Raw genomic sequence first — 24,663 nt, forward strand, 5'->3', positions numbered from 1 at the left:
TCAACATCGCAAAAATATTCGGACAGTAAGCAAATACACATAAATATATACATTTTTTAACAATATTATTGAAATATTAATATTTTGTAGATTGTTTTACGACTTCCTGTAAATGTTTGGACATATTAGATATAATTTTGTTTAAATATTTTTTTATAATACGTCCCCATTCTTCTGATAACGTTTTTTCAATTTCGTTATTGTTCTTATGCATATTGTTCAAATGTTACGATTTAATTGATAATAAATTTTCAATCGGATTTAAACCCGGTGATTAAGGAAAAGGATGCAACACTTTAGATCAATTGTATAATAAATTCCTGTACAATTCTCGATTTGTGCTTAGAATTATTGTCTTGTCTCAAATATTATATTATTTGAAACAAACTTTGAAAAGTACTTTGTTAGTATGAGGTACCTCACATGGACACAACTTTTATGACTTTTATCATAGTTATTTTTCTAATTATTATTTATTTCTTTTTATTATTTATTTACTTTATTTTATATTTACTTTATTTATTTTTTTCTAATTACTATTTATAAAAATATCTAATTCTACATTTATTTTGCAATAGAAAGCAAGCGTTACTCGCGTTACTCGCGTTTTCATTCATAAATATATCGCGCGTCTCAAATAAACTATACTGCGATTCACGTATGTATATTGATATGACATATTTCGATCAACTATCTAAAATCTGGCCCTCAAGTTATTTATGTTAAGCAATCTTAGTTGATATCTTATAGCGTTAATTGTACAATTGTACATGTAGTCATTATTGTACTATCACTCGCATTTTTCTTAACTTTATATAGGATGCTTCAAAGTTGTAGTGATATTACATATCGAGGTCGGTTTTTTCTTGATATGCGATTTTGACTTGGTATAAGAGCTTCGTATTTTTATGAAGTTCTTATCAAGAGCTTCGTAGCCTTATGATACTTGAATTTACGCTAGCGCAAAAAAGTCGAAAAGTCGAAGTTCGAAAAATTTGTTAATTATCGAATAATTTTGGCACGGTGATAGGAATGGTCAAAAGATAACTTTATAACGTTTGTCTTCTCCTCGATACTCTGATTACCAAATAAACTTTCTGATTAGAATGTATTTTGTACCAATCCTTGACTTCATCCATTTCCAATATAAATTATAATAGTAAGGAAGCGTGAAGCACCCTTCAAATCTTTTCTTGTATGATAATCATTGCGAAAATTTCGTTAAAATAATTAACGTTAAAATAATTAACGTTGAAAATTCGCATTACATTATCTGAAAGAGTTATTGTGACTTACTTGTAAACTAACAATATTTATCAATACTGGGCTGCAAATAATCTGGTAGGATATCCGTGAAATCGACGATGATAGACAGAACCAAGAAGGAAAGATCCCATGAACAATATAACAGGAATCTTTTTCTATGCTCGTGTGCTTTAGTAATATTATTCCCGCGTAAAGCTCTACAAATAAAGTAGACTAGAATTACCTCATTTATTAAGATTGAGGAAAAAGGATTCATGAGAACAATGTGTGTAATTTTGAGATATATCTTCCAGAAATGTTCCAAAAAGAGTAATAATCTTTTTAGATTCAGTCCACATCTTTCTTAAGATGATATATTTTTAATCGTGATAAAATGTAATGAATTTAAGGATGCCGACAATAATGGAAGGCAATTAATGGGAATGACAAGATATTCGATGAGACATTCTATAAAACGAGGTAATTGAGACAATATTGAAATAATCGGATAAATAGAAAAATATACTTTTTTGCAACATCTTTTTCTTCGACTAATTTTGTCGTCATAAAAATATCAAATAATGCCTACTAATTTATTCAGAAGTCATTTGTTATTGATTTGTGGCTTTACAATGATATTTCGAATCCGGATGGCCTTTCTATTCATAGAAATTTCTCGGCACGTTGAAAGGTTTCCAGATTTATACTACATTTTAATTTCTTGCACAATGAAATACAGATATTAGTTCTAGAAACTTGAAAATATATCTATGAATTTTTACAAATTTTCCGAATCACTTTAACGATGAAAGAAAAGGCTGGATTCGAAAGACTCATGTAGGGTCACATGTGATGCCGTTTTTCACACAGCCACTAAGAATTAATTTTCTTCTTGGGAACATCATATTTACTAATTATGTCACATTTACTAATTCTTCTATATTATGTTTCATTTGTCTTGATCACGTTATTACGCATGACTTACCGGAACGAATATACATTAAAAATTGGAATAAAAATAGGAAAATTTATTTAGATCATTACTATTTAACTTGATAATGAACAAAATAATAGATGAGGAGAAAAAAAAATAAGAAGAACATCAAATAGGAGCCAACAACTTGAGCATCGTATGTTACGTTGATAACGCAATGCTGATTGCAGAAAATGAAAATGGCCTGCAAGACAGTTCCACACATTTAACATCACAGCAAAGAAACATAACATGGAGATATTAGCGGAAAAAACTAAATGTACGATAATTAATAAAGAGCTCCAAGCTGGAAGTGGAAAACATAGTTACATACAGAACATTTAATTAGCTGGAAGTAAATTAATTTTATAAGTCATTAACTTCAATTTAATTTAGTTAAGTAATGTTAACTAAGTAAAGTAATGTTACCCAACCCAAAACATATATTGTCCAGATTAATCAACATGCTATCATTAAAAACTTCTCGGAAATTTCTCTTTTTCTAAATTATCACGTTTATATAGCTTTTTTATAAGATATAGACATTATTTTAATGCAGACGGTGACTTATTCCAGCAGTTTACTCTCGTTGCTTGCTTTAACTACATCTTATAGTGCGTTATCATTTATTGAGAAGTTAATAACACAATTACACATAATGTTGGATTTACTATATTTTATCCAAATCATATTTATCTTTAAATCTATAAATTATTAAAGAATAATATTTTACTCAAATTATTTTCATTTGTATAATTATTTCATGTTAACAATTTATGGGAAAAAGGTGTAATAAATAAGTTTTTTTTTATTTCCACTTTTGATAAATGCATATAAAATTATATTACGTCAATAACTCGAGGATAGTAATGCAGATTCTTTTTTTAAAACTTTATGAAATAAAGGTATACTGGTTTTTTGTTATTTGTTATGTGTAAATCTCATTGTATTGTTGTTCTAAACACGTTATTGCGATAAATATGCGTTCATGCCTCTGTGGTCGAAAGGATAAGATACCTGTCCGGTAAGCAGGAAAGCAGGAGAACCAAGTTTTTCTTGGCTGAAGTGATATTTTTCGTAAAATAATTACGAATTTTCACGAATTGGTTCGTGGTCGGGCCCCGCCGTGACGCACACCCTCTCTTCTTATTACTCTTTCTAGAGTGAAGATAATTGTTCGTAATCTACTAAGATCAATTTTATAACGAATGTTACCTCAAACGAGAAACCTTCTTATTCTTAATATATCAAGACCAAATAGATTCCTTATTCCTAATAATTTTTCTTATTCCTTATTTTATTACAATAAAGACTGAAAATATTGTTTTGGAAAATATAGAAATAATAAGAATAATGATACGAAGAATGCGGAAGTTTCATTGTAATCTTATTGTTAGCTAAGAAAGATGAAAGATTTTTTTCCACAGATTAAATTATTGACGATTATTATCGACGACTATTATTCGACGAGAGTGCGACGCTATGACAAATTGCAACGCTAGAAGATCAAAAGCAAAATAAAGATATCACGTTCGTTTTTACAATTGATAATATCACGTTAAGCATTTGCTTAGAAGCATAAAGAGAAATCAAGTTAGTTTTGTGAATTTGATATATTCGACATATCTATTTGACGATGCATCCATCAAATACCGTATATTGCTGCTACATATTTCTCCTTATTGCTTCGTTCTCGGAGTCTTGGGAAAATCCTACGAACGACAGTGAGGAAAATTTGACAGTGCGATACAATCTTCCTGTAAATTATACAAGAAACGAAACAGAATATCAATTCGATATTAATTTTATGAAGAATTCTCGCATAAATGACGATGTAATACAGTACAAGTTTCGTAAAAGTATCACAAACTTTACAGAGGTCAATGATAACAACGCAATTACATTGCAAGAAATTAATAAAAATCAAATACAGACCGAAAGCGGAAACAATTTCACATCGTACAAACGCTATGGAAATTTCAATACAGATGATTATAATAATAGTATGGCTGTACGCATTGTTCCATATGAAGAATGTAACAACAATTATATCTGCATTCAACTCTGCTGTTCTTTTGGCGATTATCTGACATTAGAGGGAAAGTGCATCGCTGGACAGGGTAATTATTCTTTTCCAAATGTCTACAAATATAAGAACGATATCGAGACTAAAAGATTGGACCAACTATTTCCAATGACCGTCCACGATCCATGTTCTGTACAAGAATTTGGACGAATTTTACTTCACTACAATGAATATTTGTTCCTCAAGAACGGTACTTTGTACCATGGTCCTAATCAACTAACTCCACCGACTTCTTATTGCATCGCCATCGTAAAACGAAGCATTTATGATGTGATTGTTTGCAATTATAAAAGGACTAAACTTCCGATGTTTATATCTGCGTGTCTTGTAGTGTCTTTGCCATTCCTCTTATTGACATTCGTGGTGTATTCCATATTGCCAGAACTCCAAAATATGCATGGTTATACGTTACGTGCACACGTCGCATCGTTATTCGTCACATACATCATTATGCCCTTTGGCCAACAAATTGATTTACGGGAATCAAAACTTTGCATTCCACTAGGTATAGCACATATATATTATATTATATTATATTATATATAATATATTAATATAATATAAATAGACTTACAATTATAAGATTCAATATGTATAATATTTATACATTTACTTCTTTTTAATAACTTGATATGAAAGTTAAAAATATAAACAATATAGATAATATTTATACATTTTGTCTATTATTTACATATATACATATAACACGCACATTTGTGTAAATAATTTTCTAGTCTACAAATGTTGCAAGAATTATAAAATAAATAGAAAATAAATAGAATTATAATTAAAATAAAAATAAAAATAATTATAGGCATGGTTGATTGTTAAATTTGCTTCTTCTTACAAATTTACAATGCAGAAATGAATAATAATTATAAATCCTACCTATTCTAATATGTGCGTAAACTATCTATTTTATTCTTCCAGCCTACATTTTAAATTTCTCGTTTTTATCAAGCTTTTTTTGGCTAAATATAATATGTTTCGACATTTGGTGGACATTTAGGTAAGTAATCAAATATTTTATATTATACTTTAAGCGTGTAATTTATTTATTTATTTATTTATTTATTTAGATAATTCCAAGAACTTTTATAAATAGCAACTTTTATAAAGAGCATTTTTGTAAAGAGCGACAAATAAAATACTTTTCAATAAAATTAATTAAAAAATAATTAATAAACTTTAAGGAAAGGCCTAATTCACAGAAATTTTAATTTTTAAATACATATATTGGATGATAATTAGTTAGCTAAATATAAGTTGCATTCCATAGAGAACTCTGTTCACATCAAAGTGTAAAGCATCAAAAAAAGAAGAAATTAATAATATATTCAATATATGCATGGGGAATTGCTTTCATCCTCACTAGTATATGTGCCATCATGGATTATGTTCCCTTATCAGAAAAATTTATCCGACCGGAAATGTGCAAAAAAAAATTTTGGTTTAGCCGTAAGTGATATCGACAACTTTCAAATTTCTATTACCGGAGTATTTTTTGAAATCTTGATTGAATTTAAGAATTTTTAATTATAATTTTGTAAATATGTTATAGATGTGTTGTATAAACAATTTGTTTTTTGTTTCAGAGAATAAGGCAAAAACTTTGTATTTTTTTGTACCTATAGGTGCTACTATTGTCAGTAACATTGGTTTCTTTATCGCTACGACATTAACAATTGTGTATCAAACTAAACGTACAGCCCATCAGCTCGAGAAAGACTCGGAAAGCAAGTGTCACGATAAAAATAAACAAAGGTCTGTACAGTCGATAGAATTAATGTCATCTAATGTATCCGCATTTACAAAATTGCAAAATATGCATTTTTTGATGCTTCCATTTTACATCTTATCCACAGTAATGATCGTAATCGTAAATGATAGAAGTATGTTTATTCATAGGTTTAGAATGTACCTGAAGCTGTTTATAGTGATGGGAATAACCTGGGTTCTGGAAATAATAGGGTGGTCGCTCTATGATGATCTTGCTTGGGCACCGATCATTTGGTATCCTGCAAATACGATAAATGCTCTGCAAGGCCTCATCATTTTTATTATATTTGTGTGCAGAAAAAAGATTTTGCAACAACTGTTAAAGCGATTTAATTGGCAAGATAGTGCTTTTGCAAAAATGCGATGTTGCAAAGTTTTAATGAGTGATGATAGCGCAGCTTCGGATACTACTTCTCAGGAACAAAACAATATGCAAAATTTGAATCCTTCTGATAAGCGCACGGAATCCAATTAGATTTATTCTTATCATTGCAATCAGCTAATATAAGAGAAAGAAATTTCTGGGGATGAGATAGTAATACGAAAAGATTTAATTCTTCAAAAACTGTGATCTTATATGATGCATTATGTTATGTGACCCCGCGTTTCTTTCTTTCGACAACGATCCTCGCACGATCAAATCCCATTCCTATATATTTTCCTACATACGTAAAATAAAATAACTGTCTTTTATAATACTGAGAAACATATTATATCATTGAAACTAAAGTTAAAGATCTAACATAAATAATTACTTTAAATTATAAATGCAAATATACACACAGAAAGATAAAAAGGAGCATATCTTACGTAGCGCAGTATCACATATTTCGATTAATAATTATATTAAAGAAAGAACGTATATCTTTTACATCTTGCTCGTCTCTGTCGTGTAGAGAGTACGTATTTGTATGTACTCACGTAACAATAAACTGTTTACTTAAATGAAATCGAATAAACAGAGAAAGTCTATACACATTCTTGATCTTTTTCAATCTTTTTAATTTGATGCTACCGAATTATTTCTACATGAAATTCTAATTCTTATTAAAATTAATTAAAATTATATAGCTATTAAAAAGCTTTAAAGAATCGATTCACTGAGTATCATGTATAATAAAAAGAAAAATAAAAGATATTCCCATAAAAACAATTATTTAATTTTATTATATTATTCACTTTATTTCATATACTATTTAAATTAAAAATTTATTTATAATATGCATGCATCTTAAAAGTGTATCAGATATAAAAATATCAAAGTTTATATTTAAAACAATTATTTATAATAATTTAAATACCAAAAGCAACTATGGCAGATTAACTTAATATAAATATATCATAATAGAATAATAGAAGACAGAAGCTTCTATGCTGACAAAATTAATTATTACAAATTTCAGAAGCAATAGTACTATTAGTTCAGTATAAATGTTAAAAACATTTCAACTCAAACAAAATTCATTATTATTGATATCACAGACAATTATATCATTTTCAATCAATAACACAGAACGTGACAAAACTATTATTTATAAATTATAAATTAAATATTTAACGTATTAAAGTATTTTATAATAAAATAAATATGTTGAGGAAAATTTGTAAAATGACGAGCAAGATATAATACAACAAAGTTCTGTTTATTAAAGAAAATATAATTGAAAAAATAACTTTTAACAATTTATTTTAACAACTCAAACGAAGTGGAAAATTTTATTTTATAAAGCTTTGCATATGTTTTGCATATGTTGTATTATTATTGCAATTTCAGGATCTACCAGTGTTTTGACAATAAGGCATCAAACCTTGAAAATATTGATTTCAAATATGGACAGCTCTCGCGACATCTTTCATAATCATACTCCTTTCTAATTACTATTTATAAAAATATCTAATTATATATTTATTTTGTCCAATAGAAAGCAAGTTCGCGTTTCGATTCATATCACGTAAATATATCAAGTCTTAAATAAAGCATACTGTGATCCGCGTACATTGTATACTTCGATTGTATACTTCGATTTAAAATCTGTTGGTCCTTAAGTGATTTATGTTAAGCAGTTAGTTATTTCATAACGTCTCAGTTGTCTTATAGCGTTGAATTCGGTAACGTAGTCATTAATGTATCGTTACTCGCATTTTTCTTGATTTCTTCTCCATCCAAAGTTATAGTGGCGTTACATATCGGAATCGGTTTTTTCTTGGTATCCAGACCTAATCGCCTACGGAGCTCTCGGTAAACGCGATTCTTCAAGATGAGAAAAGTGAAGACAAGTATGCCTTGGAGGCAATTAACGCTTTCATTCGTGAAAAACACGTAGTTCCAGTATTCGTACTTTAAACATTTTACTAGAAAACACGACACCACCTCGTTATTCCATGATATTCCCATGACGATAAATAACTTGACGTTCATGAGAAATCTGTCGGAAAAAATAATACATTTCAATAAAATAAAATAATTTTTAATAAAATAATTATTTAATAAAATGAATAACTTACAATTAACAAAAAATATAGATAAAAGCAAAGTTCAAGTTTGATTGAACTATATATATTTACAAATTCTTAATACGATTATTACAACAAAGAGCTTATTTTTCAAATCTTCCCCATTCATGGAATTTTAATTAACAATAAATAGGAAATTATTTGTAGTTCTATTCTGAATACATTTGTACACATTGTAAATTATGTTCCATCAGTAATAAATTTTTAATGTATTTGTTACTTAAAGTCTTAATATCAATTATTATTATTATTATTATTATTATTATTATTATATTATTTAAGATCTCCCTTGGAATCTAATGAGTTATATCCAAATATGCGAAATCACAGCGAAAGAAACCGACATTATTTTAGATTTTTAATCAAAATGTATTCCTGAATACATAAAATTTTATTGTCGTGCTTCTAATTTTAATTTTAGATAAAGAATGATCATCGAGTTCTTGCAGAGATATCGACTAAAATAATTTCGAGGAAGGATGTTCTAATGAAAATAATAAAAATCAAAATGTTTTGAAATCATGAATTACTCAAATCTATGTGCATTAATTGCGAATTTGTTGTCAAAAATATCTTTTTTCGTTTTTTTATCGTTTTCGTTATTTTTGTGAATGAAATCATTCTGTTTCTCACTGAACTGGCGAAAAAGAATAACTTACTTCTTCTTATCGGAATGGTATCGTTTGCTTTTCGGATCCTCAGGGTTCATAGTCATTTTTTTAATCTCTGCTTTCACTTTATTGCAATACGACAATGTCAAAATAAAAAATCTGACATTGGATAGCAGTAGAATCAATACTGGTCCGGTGAAGAAAACTAATTCACCATACGAATTCTCATCTTTTTTAACATCTAATTCTGTAATATTTAATTTAAAAAATTAAGAAAAACATATTATTTGCATATTATGAAGAAATTGTATTGTAAATACAAAAATATTATATTTTCTGAATTTATATCATTTGATTATTACATTTGATTAATATCTTTATATTAAAAAAATTAATTTGACATACTTCGTTATACAAGATAGATTGAAAAATATAATTCAATAATAACTTAAGACTTTGATAATTTTATCTTCTTTTTAAATTTTAACAATTATTTGTTAAAAATACTTGTTACTTGTTGACTGTTATTGAATGCCATTATTTTGGCAATATAAATGAAATTTGTTATAGGAACAGTTACGATTTTATTGCATATTATAAATCAAAGATATCTATATTTACGCTAGCACAGGAAAGTTGTTCCAAAAACTTTTTATCGGATAATTGTAGCATAGTAATAAGAACGGAAACTTTACGTTTGCTTTCTTCTCAATATTCTGAATGTCAAATCAATTTTCTGACTACAAGTTAATTTCTACCAATTCTCGACTTCATCTATTCCCAACATTTAAATTATAATAGCAAAGGAGTGCAACTATTCACTAAATCTTTTCTGATGTAGTTCGATAGTCTTTGCAAAAATTCCGTAATTAGTGTTGACAATTTGACGTTATATTATCTCAAACAGTTATTGATTGTAAGTGACTTACGTATAAACCAACACTTTCTAATGCCAATACCAGGCTGCAAATAGTATGGCAGAATATCCGTGCGGTCGGCAATGATAGTCAAGATTGTTACCACGAGGGAAAGGCCCCATGCATATGCACAGTATAACCGGAATCTTTTTCTATGCTTGTGTGCTTTAGGAATAGTACTTTCGCGTAAAACTCTATAAATAAAATAGATTATAATTACTTCAGAAGGTTAAGGATGCATATTCTTGAGAATAACAGTGTAATTTTAAGATATAACTTCGAGAACTGTTCCAAACAGAATGATAAAAAAAATCTCTAGATTCATTCTAAATCCTTCTTAAGATGATATTTTTAATAGCAATCTTAGTAGAACGCAATAAATTTGTGGAGAACGTACGTAGGGATGCTGACTATGATGGAAAGCAATTAACAGGAATGGCAAGATATTGATCAATGAAACATTTTATGAAAGCTCAACGAAGTAATTTAAACAATATCAAGATAATCATAAATAAAAAAATACAATTTTCCTCAATTCCTTTTCTTTAACAAACTTTCATCTTCATAAAATAATGTCTTTTAATTTATTCAAAAATTATCTAAGAGAGATTGTCATTAATTTCCTTTTCGAGAGAATTATTGCATTGTTACATTTATTCAATTTTCTTGATTATACTATTTGTCCCGTTCACGCAATTACACATGACGTGATTACATATAACTTACCCGAATGTCCACCATATGTCGAAGCACATGACGTTAAGCCAGGTATACGCTGATAGATAATTGAACAACACGACGTAGCCTGAAAAAATAGTTATTTGTTTTTGTTTTCTTAACATTGTTTTTGTATATGTCTTTCCAGTATATTCGTATTACCTAATACTGTGCTTGTCATTGCGATATGTTGCTGCTCTATCAGTTTAAAGTATATGCTCAAGTTATAGACAAGTGCACAAGCATAAGTCATGGAGAAGCTACCCACATGGCACATGAGCGTTTTACCGTGAACATTTTGTAAACTCGGTAGGCACGTGTATATGAACAGAGTCATCAGCAGAAAAATGCAATTAGCAACTTGCAGGGAGAGAATCACCTGGGTACTATCAATAAAAAATATATTTCACGTTGTATTCTTCGTAGCGTATAATACATTTATCTGAGCTTTAAAAAATTAATCTGTTGATATTATATTTATTAATTTCATAGAAACAGAGATAAACATTTTTTTTTATACGCTATACATAACTAAATTGTTTGGAGGTTTCAACTAGAATACGATCTACTGTTCAATGCGTCGACAATATTTATTTGATTTTGCAAAGTTTAAAGAAATTAAGCTTGTCGAATTTTGTCAAATTTGACAGAATTTGTAGAGAAAAAGTCAAAGTCTAAATACACATAAATGCTCTAAAATTGTGTATCAATTTAATGAAATACGTTTGTTATTTTAATTCAACAAAAACTTGTATCCTGAAAAAAATTATTTTTTCGATATTACAAAGCATTATAGTAGTATCCAATTATTATTTTCGAGACGCTGCGAAACATAATTTGTGCGCAAAATTTCTTTTGTCCATTTTTGTAAGATAATTACCAATAAAGTTGAATAAAGTCAAATAAAATACATATTGAATGATACATTTTACAATTGAAGAAAATAGAAATGGCTAATTTACCTTACTGGCAATTCATCTATTGGTGGGATGAAGCACATAAACAAATAAAAGTTATAATCAAATGTTACATTATAATAGACATCCATGCAGTAATTACTCTCGTTATAGATGTCATTATCGAAAAAAACATATCCTTCTGATGTTAGCAACCATTCCTGTTTTTTTGAATCCATGGCATACGCTTCGTTTTTGCATGGATTTCCAACCACAATTCCATAATCTGAGCAATTAAAAAGCAATCTGTTAAATAAGTGCGCAAAATTTTTGTTGACAACTTATTTCAATTGTCATTAATTAATAATTAATTTTAAACAAAAAGTTAATTTTGCTTTGTGGTGACAATAAAAGAGTTTAAATATAATTAAATATAAATAGAGAAACCTTTGGCCGTGTCAAAAGTGGACGATTTCGTTTGACTCATTGCATTCGCTAAAGCCTGGGAAAACTCTATCGGCTGATCGGGTGTAACAGTTTTATTACATCTTCCTGCATACAAAAACTCATTTTCGGCGCAGCACTTTCTTATGCAGACATTTCGATCGCAAAATTCTGAATCTCTGCAGATCCGCACTGCCAATGTTCGATTAAAAACGGAATTCGGCGTCATCTCGAGGCAAGCTGTATCCTCGGTAAGCAAGAGTTCCTCTTTGATGGTAGCATTTTTAAATGCTGGAACCATCACCTGTGAAGTTGTTTTCCATTTAATCTTATTTTAATTTGTACTAAACATGTTTAAAAGTCATGTTTATTTTTATATTTATAGTCATATTTATTTTAATATTTTTACAGACGTTTTAAAATTGTATATTTTATTAAAACATTTAGAATATAACTAAAAGCATAAAATCTATATTATGACATTTATCAAGATTCTAGATGTAATTGATAATTCATATATTTGCATAATTTATAACATGATATTAAACAAATTTAATTGGTTTCAAACGTATAAAAAGAGAAAATAATTATTTATAAAATTATTAATAATTATTTAAAATTCCTTAATAGAGGTTTGATTTATAGTCAATTTTTTAAGTTGTTGCTTAAACTTTATCCGTTTCATGAAAGAATGTGTCCTAAATCAAGGCAAATATTTTCATATATATAAGCAATAAAATTATAATTTTCTTAGAAAATATCAATCTTGATTTGATTGAATTTGTGATGATATAAGTATTATACTTTGGCTCACATCAAGATCAAGAATCTTCCATATGAAGATTATAATATTCTTGCTTATATATGAAAATATCTTGATTTAAAATTAATCCTCTTTATTTCATTATTCATTGTTCATTTATAAAATCGATTTCTTGAAATATTCAAGGTAATAATTTTCAAATTAAGAAATCGTACAATTATAAGAGACTTGAAAACTTAGAAATTTCGATCTTGCCTTGCTCGAATTTGGATTGTTCCGCAAAAAGATATCATTTTCGTTGATTTCATAATCGACGATTGGTCCTTTGCACGTGGGTGGCCCTTCAGTAGTTATCACGACATCTGTATCAGTTGCTTTGTTTAACAAAAATGTTACGAAGCTCTCTGATTTCTTTAACGGAGACACGCAAGCTTTCCTGTGGCTGTCATATATGGTATCGTAAGGGCAACATTTTCTGACGTATGCAACTTGCGGAAGAGATGCATTAATCGCTTTTGATTGTCGGTCTTTATTCGATAAACAATGAACGACTATTATAATGCTTTCTCCAGTTGTTTGCTTGTGATATATTTCGAGGCAAGTTGGTACCTGCAAAGAATTTACTAGATTTACGAAGGAACATTCTTTTTTAACGAAACTAACTACATTTATCTCTACCATTTCACGCATCAAATCAATTACATAATTGAAATTGTGTACTTGAATTATATCACGTGATGATAATAACTGCTATAAAATAATTACTATAACTATAAAAATACCATTATGTGAACTTTCAAATGTTAAATTTTATATTTTCTATACGTTAAATATCAGATCTTATTAAATTTTTTCCAGTTTTGAAAAACTAAAAATACTTTCTTGCATAAATGTATATTTATTCATTTAATCTTCATTATTTTCATTATTTCCATTATTTCTATATGCATTCTTCATGGGAAAAAACGCATCGCACCGCTTGAATAAGTTAAAGCAGTGGTTATTATTTGAAAAAGTGATTGCTGTTTCAATTCATTGAGATGTTTTTATTACTTTAATTGTAAAAGATTATCTCTGATAGTCTATATATCTAGATAGTCTCTGTCCTATTGTATATTTTGTAAATTTTTCATGTACTTTTTTTTTGTTTTTTATTGAAAATGCTTAACTTCTTTTGCCAAATACCGACGTATCGCATCTTTTCAATTTGTCTTTCAATTTGTCTTAATGATAAAGATAAGTAACAACTCGCAAAATAAAAGACAAATGAAAAGTGTTATTTAATTTCACTTTTTATTATACGTTTTATCATGAATTTTGATTATGAATTTTATTAGAAACTAAGAGACACACTTCTCTTCTTACTTCATCATTGAAGATACTTGACTTCTACCTAGCTAAGCATCAGAAATCAAGATATTACTGTTCTCATTAAAGATGTTTTTCTCAATTTAATCATTCACAATTTACCTCCAAAAATTTGTCAGAATCGAGAACATTGAGTGGTGTTATTACAAGATTCTCGAGTTCGTCGCACTGAGGAACTCCTTGGAATGCCGCAGTAATGTTCCAATGGTGAAGTTCTTTTGCGTTCTTCGGCACTGAAACGCACTCCAAGATGGAATGTTCTGAGAAGATCTTTCCTGGCGGACAACATTTCGACAGATGTGATTCCGACGACACTCCCGTCGAGGATAACACCAGAGCGAACAAAACGAATCTTTTCGTAAACATAACTGTATGAGAATTCAATCCCTCAATTATTACAATTACTCAATTATTCCATTACTACAATTATTACTTTTTCCAAAGCAAACACTCTCTGATGATTTCTATCTCTTCTTGATGTCCAAATTACTACTTTCTTATTATTATATTATTTCGGTCATTTTGCAATGCGTTACGTTTCAAAACCGCGCATTTAATTTTCGTTGTATACTTACATCTTCTTTTTTTTCTATTTTATTTTTATGTTAGTTTCTATAAAAATATAATTCTATTCATCATTGATATGTTCAATCATCGTTTTCCTTTCTCGAAAGAATTTCTGCATAGATTATTTTAAATCATATATTTAAACCAATTCCTTTAAGTACACTTTAAGTACACTTTAAGTTCTGAAGACTTATGCGACTGCTCATGAAGACTTATAGTTGTGCAAATTTTATGCACAGCTAAATTAATACTCATACAGTAATACGCACATACTAGCTACCTCTTCATTCGTGTTTTGATTCTTCTATTCCAAGCGTTGTCTTAAATAGATTTGCGTCAGCTAATTGGGATGACGTCAACTCAGAGAATTCAGAGAGTTGGAGTTTATATGTGAACACTATTAAACATTCAGAAAAAAAAACAGCTTATATAATTTGTATTATATGGTATCTGATATCACATAACCATATAATATCGGATTATTAAATTTTCAAAAGTCTCCAACTACAGAAAATCTGCAGATAAAAATTTATGTAACACAATATCACAATATAAGCGAATTTATTAATCAATTCACTTTTTTCACTCTCAATGTTCGCATTTGCTAATTGCAATTGCAAAAGGCTAATGACAATAGGGCTCTTTTTTATGCTGTCATTTTTCATCTTCTTAGGAATGGAATCAAATATTTGTCCGTGCACTCTTTCATCCAAAACGATTATCGTATTATCTTTGTCTCAAGGACAGCTTCAATCGATTATTTACATAATACCGTCTAAGATAACGTCGTTATTAATGCATTATCCTTCCGCGTTCGTGAGTCATGCAATGCGCTTGCGATAAATATAAACGTGTAACTAGTTCTGCGTTCCATACGTTTTTCACAACGCAATGAAACTAAGGATCACTTTCCTAGAAAGTTAAATTTGCGATATACATTTGTGATATATTTTACGTGTTTTTTAAGAATAATATATAAATATTTCTTATATATACATATATATATACATGTTCCTTTTTCTAATTCTTCGTAATATATATTTTATTATATTTATAATATTTTGTTGATTACTGTTGTGGGCGAATGTTCAGTGCTTTCACGCGTTTTCCAGGAAAAAAAATGCCTCGGGAAACGTAATCGAGAAGACTAGTTTTCTTTGATTTTATTAATAATCCTCGTTCGATGATTCAGATTTATAGAGCTAGCAATCCTTTCGTAGACACAATGTTTTATCACGCACTTTAAGGAAACTATGAGACTTGTGGTCGTGTCGAGCGTTCGGAAAAATCTGTTCGCAGGATCGCGAGGACGAAGTGCAAAACGATATGTTATGAATTATCACGATCCATATCGATCATGCGCAAATCGCGAGCGTCACGAAACAAGGAAGCACGCAAAATGAAAATCCTCCAATTAAAGAAAATAAGTGTAATGAATCACTGCTAGAGCGTATTTAACGTTGTTTTATCTTTTTTCCTTTACATTATATAAATAATGTATTATTAAGGGATATTATTTTTTACAATAATATTATGTATACTTTTTCCCATTTCCTGTTATATTCCTGTTATACTTCTCATTTTCTTTCAGGAAAGTTATTAATATTGTTATTGCAGATATATATTATTATCATATACATATTGTATTTATATTGTTATTTGAAAATTATCTTTAACACAATTAACGATTACTAAAAGGAAGTCAACTCCTGATTTCATCAATTCCTTATTTTTTATGACAATATATAAGATCTCTTCTTTATTGCTGTACTGGACCGCACTAAAACTTTCTATTTCGCGCTTTCATCAAACCTCAAATATATATATTAAAGTATATATATATACATATATTATTTCAAATATCGTAAATGTATATTGAATAAATTATAAAAATTAATATTATTAATTTGGTTTTACTTTAAAAATGGCAACAAAAAAAATTTCGACAATAGCATTAATATGGTAAATGAATTAATATTATATATCCTCCTCGAAATCCTACAACTTTTATATGAAATTTCTTTTTTTACGTACTATGATTTCAAGATATTTGACTGTTTAAAATGAAATTGAGCATCTTATTTATGTATATTACATAAAATATATACTACTTTAAAATATTAATTATTGGCGTTAGTTATACATACAATCCAAGTAACATGTACCATTTGTATAAAAATTTAATATCAACAACTGGCGCCAGTAATTGATATAAAATAAAATAATTTCTTGTAATAAGCAAAGTAATATTATTTTGTAAAATATATTCTTTCCATTAAAGTAATACTTTGTAATAACTTTTGTTTTTCTGTTTTTAATTCAATATATAATTATTAATATTTATAATAATTTTTTTATTACATAGCATTTATTATATAACATTTTTTAATTACATAGTTTTTTAAATAATTTATATTTAATATTTATCTAAATATTAATTATGTAAAATATTTATTTTGATTAAATACAGTTCTTTTCAATTAAAATAAATTTCTTGTATTAAGAAAGGGGAGGAATTTCAAATTCAATTATGAATTTATTAAATTGCTTTAAGTTGTTGCGTCGTAAGTCCATTAAAAATTATACATTATGGTATTTTGTGTAATATGGTATAATGATTATTGATTCCAAGTTTATTATATCGATTCAATAAGAGAAAATATATCAGAATCCTAAAATCGAGTTTGTTGAATTGTTGTCTTCTCTGTTCTGTTATTTAAAATTTAATTCGGCTAAACAATATATTATATTGTATTGTCAATAATGAAATAGTATTAATAGATGTATTGATACAAAATTTATTATAAAAGTAGAATAAGAAGCAAATACTACATAATATTTAAAATTGTTATTATATACAATTATCTAAGAACTCAATTATATAATTATAGAATTATATAAGAAATTTAAATTTGAGGTTTTATTAGCTATTTTTACATGATCTTAAACGTTAATGAACACAGTATTGTTCATAACGTTTAGATTAGATTAATAATTACGTATTGGTATTCACATCATCTTACTATTTACTTAGTGTAGTTTAGGACGACCGATTTCATAAATAAAAATAGTTAGAGTTGAGATTAATACAAAATTGTTAACTTGACGTGAATTTTATATGTATGTATAAAACATGTACATAAAATTTTATTTTTATACGTATATTTATATATATTATATACATTTTAACATTTATTAAAAATTTATATATATTTTTTTAATAAATATTAAGATTAAAATACCTTATTTAAGAATAATAAATATTTATTATAATATTAATAATATATTTTAAAGCACATTGATATTGATATTAAAAATTCATTAATTATTCCAAACAATTTAGATCGCTCGTTGGACTCTATAATGACTCTATAATTACATAGTTACAATGATATAGAAGCGAGAAGCAGGAAAACTAACCTGAATACCGAGTACTTAAATATCTATTTTAAGCACAAACTTGTAAATTTAGATTGCGTTTCAATTCACTATCAGTATTGACAGTCTATGATATATGTGATGTTATATATTTTTATGAATATTATATATTTTTATGCAAATATATTTTCAATATATGTGACAATAAATGTAGTCTAAAGCAGCATTAGTTTATTGCCACACAGTTTTTTGTTATTTGATCAGTAAAAGCTAAAAAAGAACTAATAAGTATTAATAATAATGGTTATAAGATTTCAAGTGCCTGATTACTTTAGGCTTGCGCATGCTTAATTTTGTTTGGGCCGTAAGAAATAGGTTTTTAAATTTCAAGCATATCCACTGTATCTGCAAAATTCGCATGGGCACATGTTAAGTATATATCTTGTAGAATTATTAACTTTAAAATGTTAAATTGTAACACAATATTAAATAGTTATATTATACTATATATATATATATATAAAATAATATAACATTAAATTGTATATATAATTTTATAGACTATTTAATAATTGATGAATTGATGAATAGCTTGTGCGTAGAACGATTGTATTAAGTAAAGAAGCTTTTTATGATTTCGCGGATTATGCAACTATCAAAGAGTTATTTTTATGTTTACGAATCAGAGTGCATCCGTGGAAAAAGACAGCCTGTTATGACACGCATTTACGATTGCTAGAAATACAACGAGGTATCGGGATGTAATTTACAAATGATAGATTATTCTCTTAAATTATACATATTTTCATACTCTAGAGATACGCACTGGCATTCGTGCTCCTACAAACCTTGAAAGTGCATATTGCTAGATTTTACTACTTCGCATAAGCGCACATATATTCACGATTATTTATTAATTAATAACTTATAAACAAGAGACACTAATGAAAGATTTTTGTACACAAACAAGTGTACCCAAATCGATGTGTCGAGTTAGACAATAAGTAAATTTGCTGCTATTTATTTAATCATTTCAAATATAAAGAATTATAATATCCGCTTAAACTCCAGTCATATTTAGCTGCAAATTTACGTATTTTTCTACACAGTTTTATCCGCTCTACCTGCATACGTCGTACGCTTATAAATAATTATCAAAGATCCTGTATATCCCAAACAGAATAACATAAAAGAAAATATTAATGTTGGCTTATTTTTTATAAATGATACAACTTTTTGATATGTGTATTATTGTTTGTTAAAAACAATAATATACATTCGTAATACACGTATGTACATGATTGAAAGTGAAATGAATAATCTTTTCAATTTTTGCAAAATAAAATTGAAACGTGTTACACTTCACTTTGACAATTAAGTTTTGAGTATATTTCGTTTTCACTAAGATCAAATTAAAAAACACTTTCTATTTAATAATATGTAATGTTATTAAAATTTAATAAAAACCAAAAATTTAATAAGTAATATTGCGTTTTACAGGAGTAAGTTCCTCGAAAGTATAAACATTATTTATGATTATGACTAATGTTGCAATTGTACTAATTTCTCTAGAGAAACAAAATATATAATATTAAAAATAATATAATAAACTTTACTAATTGTATGTAATTAAGATTAAGATATTTTGTTAAAACGATAACACATTACTTAGGTTTGATTTTGTCCTATTTATTTAATAAGTAATAAAATGATGAGCCTGTATGTTTCTAAAGAACAAAATTAAACAGACTAAGGTTTTTAATGACAGAATTTGTTTGTGCATGTCTTAATTGTAATACAATAAAATAATATAAGATATTATAGATTTCAGAGCAAGCTAGTATTTCTGAATTTCCGGTTTCAAAAATTTCATTCAAGTAAGAAATTTTGCCAGAAGGAATGTAAGACAAATCATTATAATATGTCCATTTCTTTCACCATGGTAAAAGTTTATCTAAAAAATTTAAATATAAATTTTTAATAAAGGTATAACATATTTTTATGTATATTTCTATTTAAAATATATCGAGCTTTGCAGATACTATACAGATACTATACAGAAATATACTGGAACTTAATACGAATTACGTCTGATTTGCTAAATGCCATTTTAAGTAATGTTTCTTTCTTGCATTTGCTATCACCAAGAATGCATGCCCATTTAGCGGCCTCAAACATTTAGTAAAATGGTTTTCGTTAATAATTTTGCTTATATCTAATTTTTTCAAATAGCTGATCCAATAATTTGAGTGCTTTATTTGTTAGACATTAACATAAACACTTTGTATAATTTATTTATTCAGAGTTGCTAAGTTGCTAAATTATAGAAGCGCAGATCTGTAAACGTAATTTCTTAACTACAAGCATTATTTCTCGAAAACTATTTAAATAATTAATTTAATATAAAATGAATGTTTTTAAATGCATTAATGTAAAATACATTTTTATTAATATTATTTTTATCTTGCGCATCGTGCGGAATTGGTACGATACATGACATGTGTTTAATATCTTTAAGCATGGAATACTATACTATATGATCTACTTCTTTCTCTAAGTATTTTGCAAATTCTCAGAATATAAATAACTAGAATTTGCCTGAGGTTACAAAGTAAAATGCGTCATCAATGATTTGAGCATGGTTGGGAATATCTTTGCATAATTCTCAGAATTAAGATAAAGTACAATTCTTAATCAATTTTCCTTGAAATAATTTATAATCCTTGAAATTATTTATATCCTATCACACAATAAATAAATGTTTTTAAGCATTACTCTCTTTGATATCAAATTTAAAATAATATAATCCTAAATATTATTTTCTTAGTTTGAACTATAAATTTAAATTAAATGATGATAAAAATTCTTTTTATATATAGTAAATTGGTTTATATTACAAATAATAAAAAAATATAAGTTGCTATTTGTGAAATAATATTGAATTTTTCATTGAGTATCATCGGTTATATACTTAACAACCCATACTGCAATATCAAATTTTTTGCAAAATTTATATTTATTTATAAATAATGTAGAAATTGCAAAAAATTAAACTAATGTTAAATATTTAGATGTATGAATGTACTTATAAAATGTGTTTTAAGATATGTTAAATATAATTTGTTGAGCAAAAAATTACTCATTGATATTTAAATCTCTAGAGAGTGAACATAATTAGAATAAACTTTATATTACTTACTAAACTTTGTGTTGTATTATTAAATTTTATAATGTTCATTTAATTAATATTACTTTAATATGTATTAAAATTATGTATGTTAAAAGCAAGAGATGCTCTAAAAGAAAAGCAAAAAGCTACTTTTTTTTTATAAATATTCAATCTTTGGAAATATTCAATCTTGTTAAAAATTAAATAAGTTAATCATATCCATAGTGTAAAAAATATTAATTTTAAAAAAATATTAATTTATTATTTATCAGTCTGTTGCATATTGATTATCATCTACATGTTCCACACATTTTCCACACGTATCTCAGGTTTCTATATTTGTCTATATTTATGTGTGTATTGTATATCCAGCCAATACGATGGTGAAGTTTCTGTGAATATATTATATGATGACAGTTAGTGTATATCACGTATTTTTCACAGCTTAGAAAAATTTTCCACTATAAATGTACTCGCTATTTCTTTCTTCAAATTGCCCTTGAAGAACAGAATATTGCATTTCATTTATCCAAGGATTCATAATATCTTTCATATTAATTCTCTCTGAATTTATTGTTTCTAAATCGTAAGTAGATTGTATGGCATTCCAAAATTCGTCCAACCTTACACACACGTACAAAAATTAATTTTATTAACATTGCACATGTGCATTTTGTAGTACATTTTCAAGTAGATATCACTGAAAAAGTATTATTTAACGTGTAAAAAATAATTTTTATAATTATCAAGAGATACAGAAGTTTATTTATAGATTAATTCATGTATAGTCAAGCTCATATAGAACATTAACAAAACGTCTGTAGTTCTATTAATAACTATAAACAGTTCTATTAATATTAATACAAAGCCGAAAAGAAGTCATTTAGCATATATTAGGCATAATAGTTTAATTATGTAATATTAGTAGAATAATGATATTAAAATTATTACCGACTAATAAATTGAGGTCAATTTTTTATATTAACTCTTTTGTATAAATCTCTTTTCGTACAACACGCGAATACATTTAGATCTATTTCTTATTTATTTATTTTTTAAGTAGTTTAATATAATAATGTAAACTTACAAACGATAGAAGATTTACAACAAAATATAGCAAATTTTTATAATGTTAGATATCAACATAAAATATAAATATCGTAATAAAAAATTATATGCTTGAAAAAGTAGAACACAAAAATAGAAAGAACACAACAATAGAAAATAGAAAGACATGAAATATATTTACTGTCTTTTTAAATATAGAATAATAGCTTTTTGAAAAATTACATTATCTACTACATGATGCAACATGCGCAATATACACGGTGCTATAATAAATAAGATGTAATAAATATAATAAATATAAGATAAAATATAAGTAAATATATGCTTATAATCAATTTAACAAAGTTTGCGAAAATATTGAGACCTTAATTGTTTGAAAAAATCAAAATTTATAATTTCACTCATATATATTTTTTTACTTTTACAGTAAATTAAAAAAATGAAATAAAATTTATTTTTTTAAATAGTCTTAAAAATGTTTATAATTATTTGTTATTCAGTGTTGCCTACTTTCTATATAATGGGCAAAGAGATAATTAATTTTAGAGGTATTGTTAACTTTTGATGTAAAAGATTTCATAATTTGTCCACCATCCAATTTGTCCACCATCCAAACAAAAAAATTCATGTTGAGATCACAAATTCAACAAATGAATATCTGGAATAGTCTTAAGAATGTATAGTTACGTAATAAATAATTATTTGTATGAGTTAACCATAATTAGATTAATTCAGCAAATAAATTAAAACAATATGTTACAGACAATTCTAAAACAATGTGTAATAAAATTGTTTAACTATAGATAGCATCAACAATATTTAAAATATATGTTAAAATATATGTTTTATCTATTATTTTATATATTTTATATAGTTAGCTTATTTTATATAGTTTAAATATGTATGGTCCATTTTCTATATATATCATTGTAGACATGAGAAAATACCTCGTTAATCATATATGTCAAATAAAGTAATAATACCTTCATTCCACAACCCTTGTGTAAGGCCATCATGATGAATTAACAATTTACCCATCATTTTACGTGCTATTAAACGTGATATTTCTATTCTGCATGCAATAAAATCTATCTCTTCATTATAAACAATATCCTTTTCTCTGAAACCGTAAATAATACTGTTATGTGTAATATATACGCGTATTATCAGTATGCGTAAAACACTATTTTATATAATTAACGTTATTATCTACTAGAGACTAAAATTACCGTCAGATACAATCTGACAATTACTTACAGTAAAATTATACTAACAGTATATTAATGTATAAAATAAAAGAACGATATTCTTCTTTTAAACATATACTTTTAAATATATTTTTATAAGTTGGTAACATTGCATGAAAACAAGACTTATTATTACTGAAATATTCATTAAAATTTTAATATATTTTTATTTAAATTAAATATTCTGGTTGTCCAATTATAAAAAGTTAATAACAGTAACGTAATCACAGAAAATTTATTTTGTTTTTTACACTTGTAATTTTAAGTTTAAGTTTTGTTTAAATTTTTGTTCTTTTATATAAAATTTTATATAAAAATAATGTAATAAATAAAAAGCAATGTTATAAATCAAGCAAAAATTGAATTAAAAATTAAATTTAAAAAAAATACTTCTGTAAAATATGAGTTAAATAAAAGTATTTACTCATCCTTAAAGCTAAATGCTTCTTTTAAAACTTTTTATTAAAAGATTTTCTTTTAAATTACTATCTTATTGGGTTTTAAAAATTATCGGATAACTTATTAAATAATTTACCGTAGAGAGAGAAAGAAAGTAAATATAATTTCTCTTTGCAAATTTAAAATTATAATAAGTTACGATTGAATAATGTTTTATAATATATTATATAGAATAGTACATAATATTTATTTATGTGTATATGCTTATATTTTAATATATATAAAATTAAGTTTATGATTAAAATTATAATGTTACGATATATATATATATATACATCCTGTTTTCTAATGATTAATTTTATACAGTGATATTGTGTATACTATAGATATTAAAAATATTTTAAAACATTCCGTTTTACCCTTATAAATTATTACTAGATTAATAGATTCGTATTTTTAGAACCATGAGCCTTCTGCTTCGATATTTCGCTACAAATTGATGATCATGATTAATAAATATCG

The 24,663-nt window shown here is 26.5% G+C and overlaps 2 protein-coding genes across 2 annotated transcripts; one reads left to right on the forward strand and one right to left on the reverse strand.

Moving 5' to 3' along the window:
- Positions 1-2,349: 2,349 nt before the first annotated feature.
- Positions 2,350-7,409, forward strand: LOC105425402 (G protein-coupled receptor Mth2-like). Its single transcript, XM_089081442.1, has 6 exons — positions 2,350-3,242; positions 3,646-4,809; positions 5,235-5,313; positions 5,584-5,762; positions 5,900-6,068; positions 6,213-7,409. The coding sequence occupies exons 2-6, from the start codon at positions 3,855-3,857 to the stop codon at positions 6,556-6,558; spliced, it is 1,728 nt and encodes a 575-aa protein (XP_088937568.1). The 5' UTR covers positions 2,350-3,242; positions 3,646-3,854; the 3' UTR covers positions 6,559-7,409.
- Positions 7,410-7,533: 124 nt separating this feature from the next.
- On the reverse strand, positions 7,534-16,135 carry LOC105425391 (G protein-coupled receptor Mth-like). The gene is made up of 10 exons (XM_011636132.3): positions 15,877-16,135; positions 14,416-15,792; positions 13,201-13,554; positions 12,186-12,486; positions 11,805-12,024; positions 11,005-11,228; positions 10,852-10,930; positions 10,138-10,319; positions 9,257-9,455; positions 7,534-8,509 (listed from the first exon to the last, which is right to left on the reverse strand). Exons 2-10 carry the CDS (start codon positions 14,677-14,679, stop codon positions 8,176-8,178), a joined length of 2,157 nt encoding a protein of 718 aa, XP_011634434.2. The 5' UTR covers positions 14,680-15,792; positions 15,877-16,135; the 3' UTR covers positions 7,534-8,175.
- Between the last annotated feature and the right edge of the window lie 8,528 nt (positions 16,136-24,663).

The sequence above is a fragment of the Pogonomyrmex barbatus genome, unplaced genomic scaffold, assembly GCF_055798465.1.
Source record: "Pogonomyrmex barbatus isolate J1 unplaced genomic scaffold, ASM5579846v1 scaffold5, whole genome shotgun sequence".
Lineage (NCBI taxonomy): Eukaryota > Metazoa > Arthropoda > Insecta > Hymenoptera > Formicidae > Pogonomyrmex > Pogonomyrmex barbatus.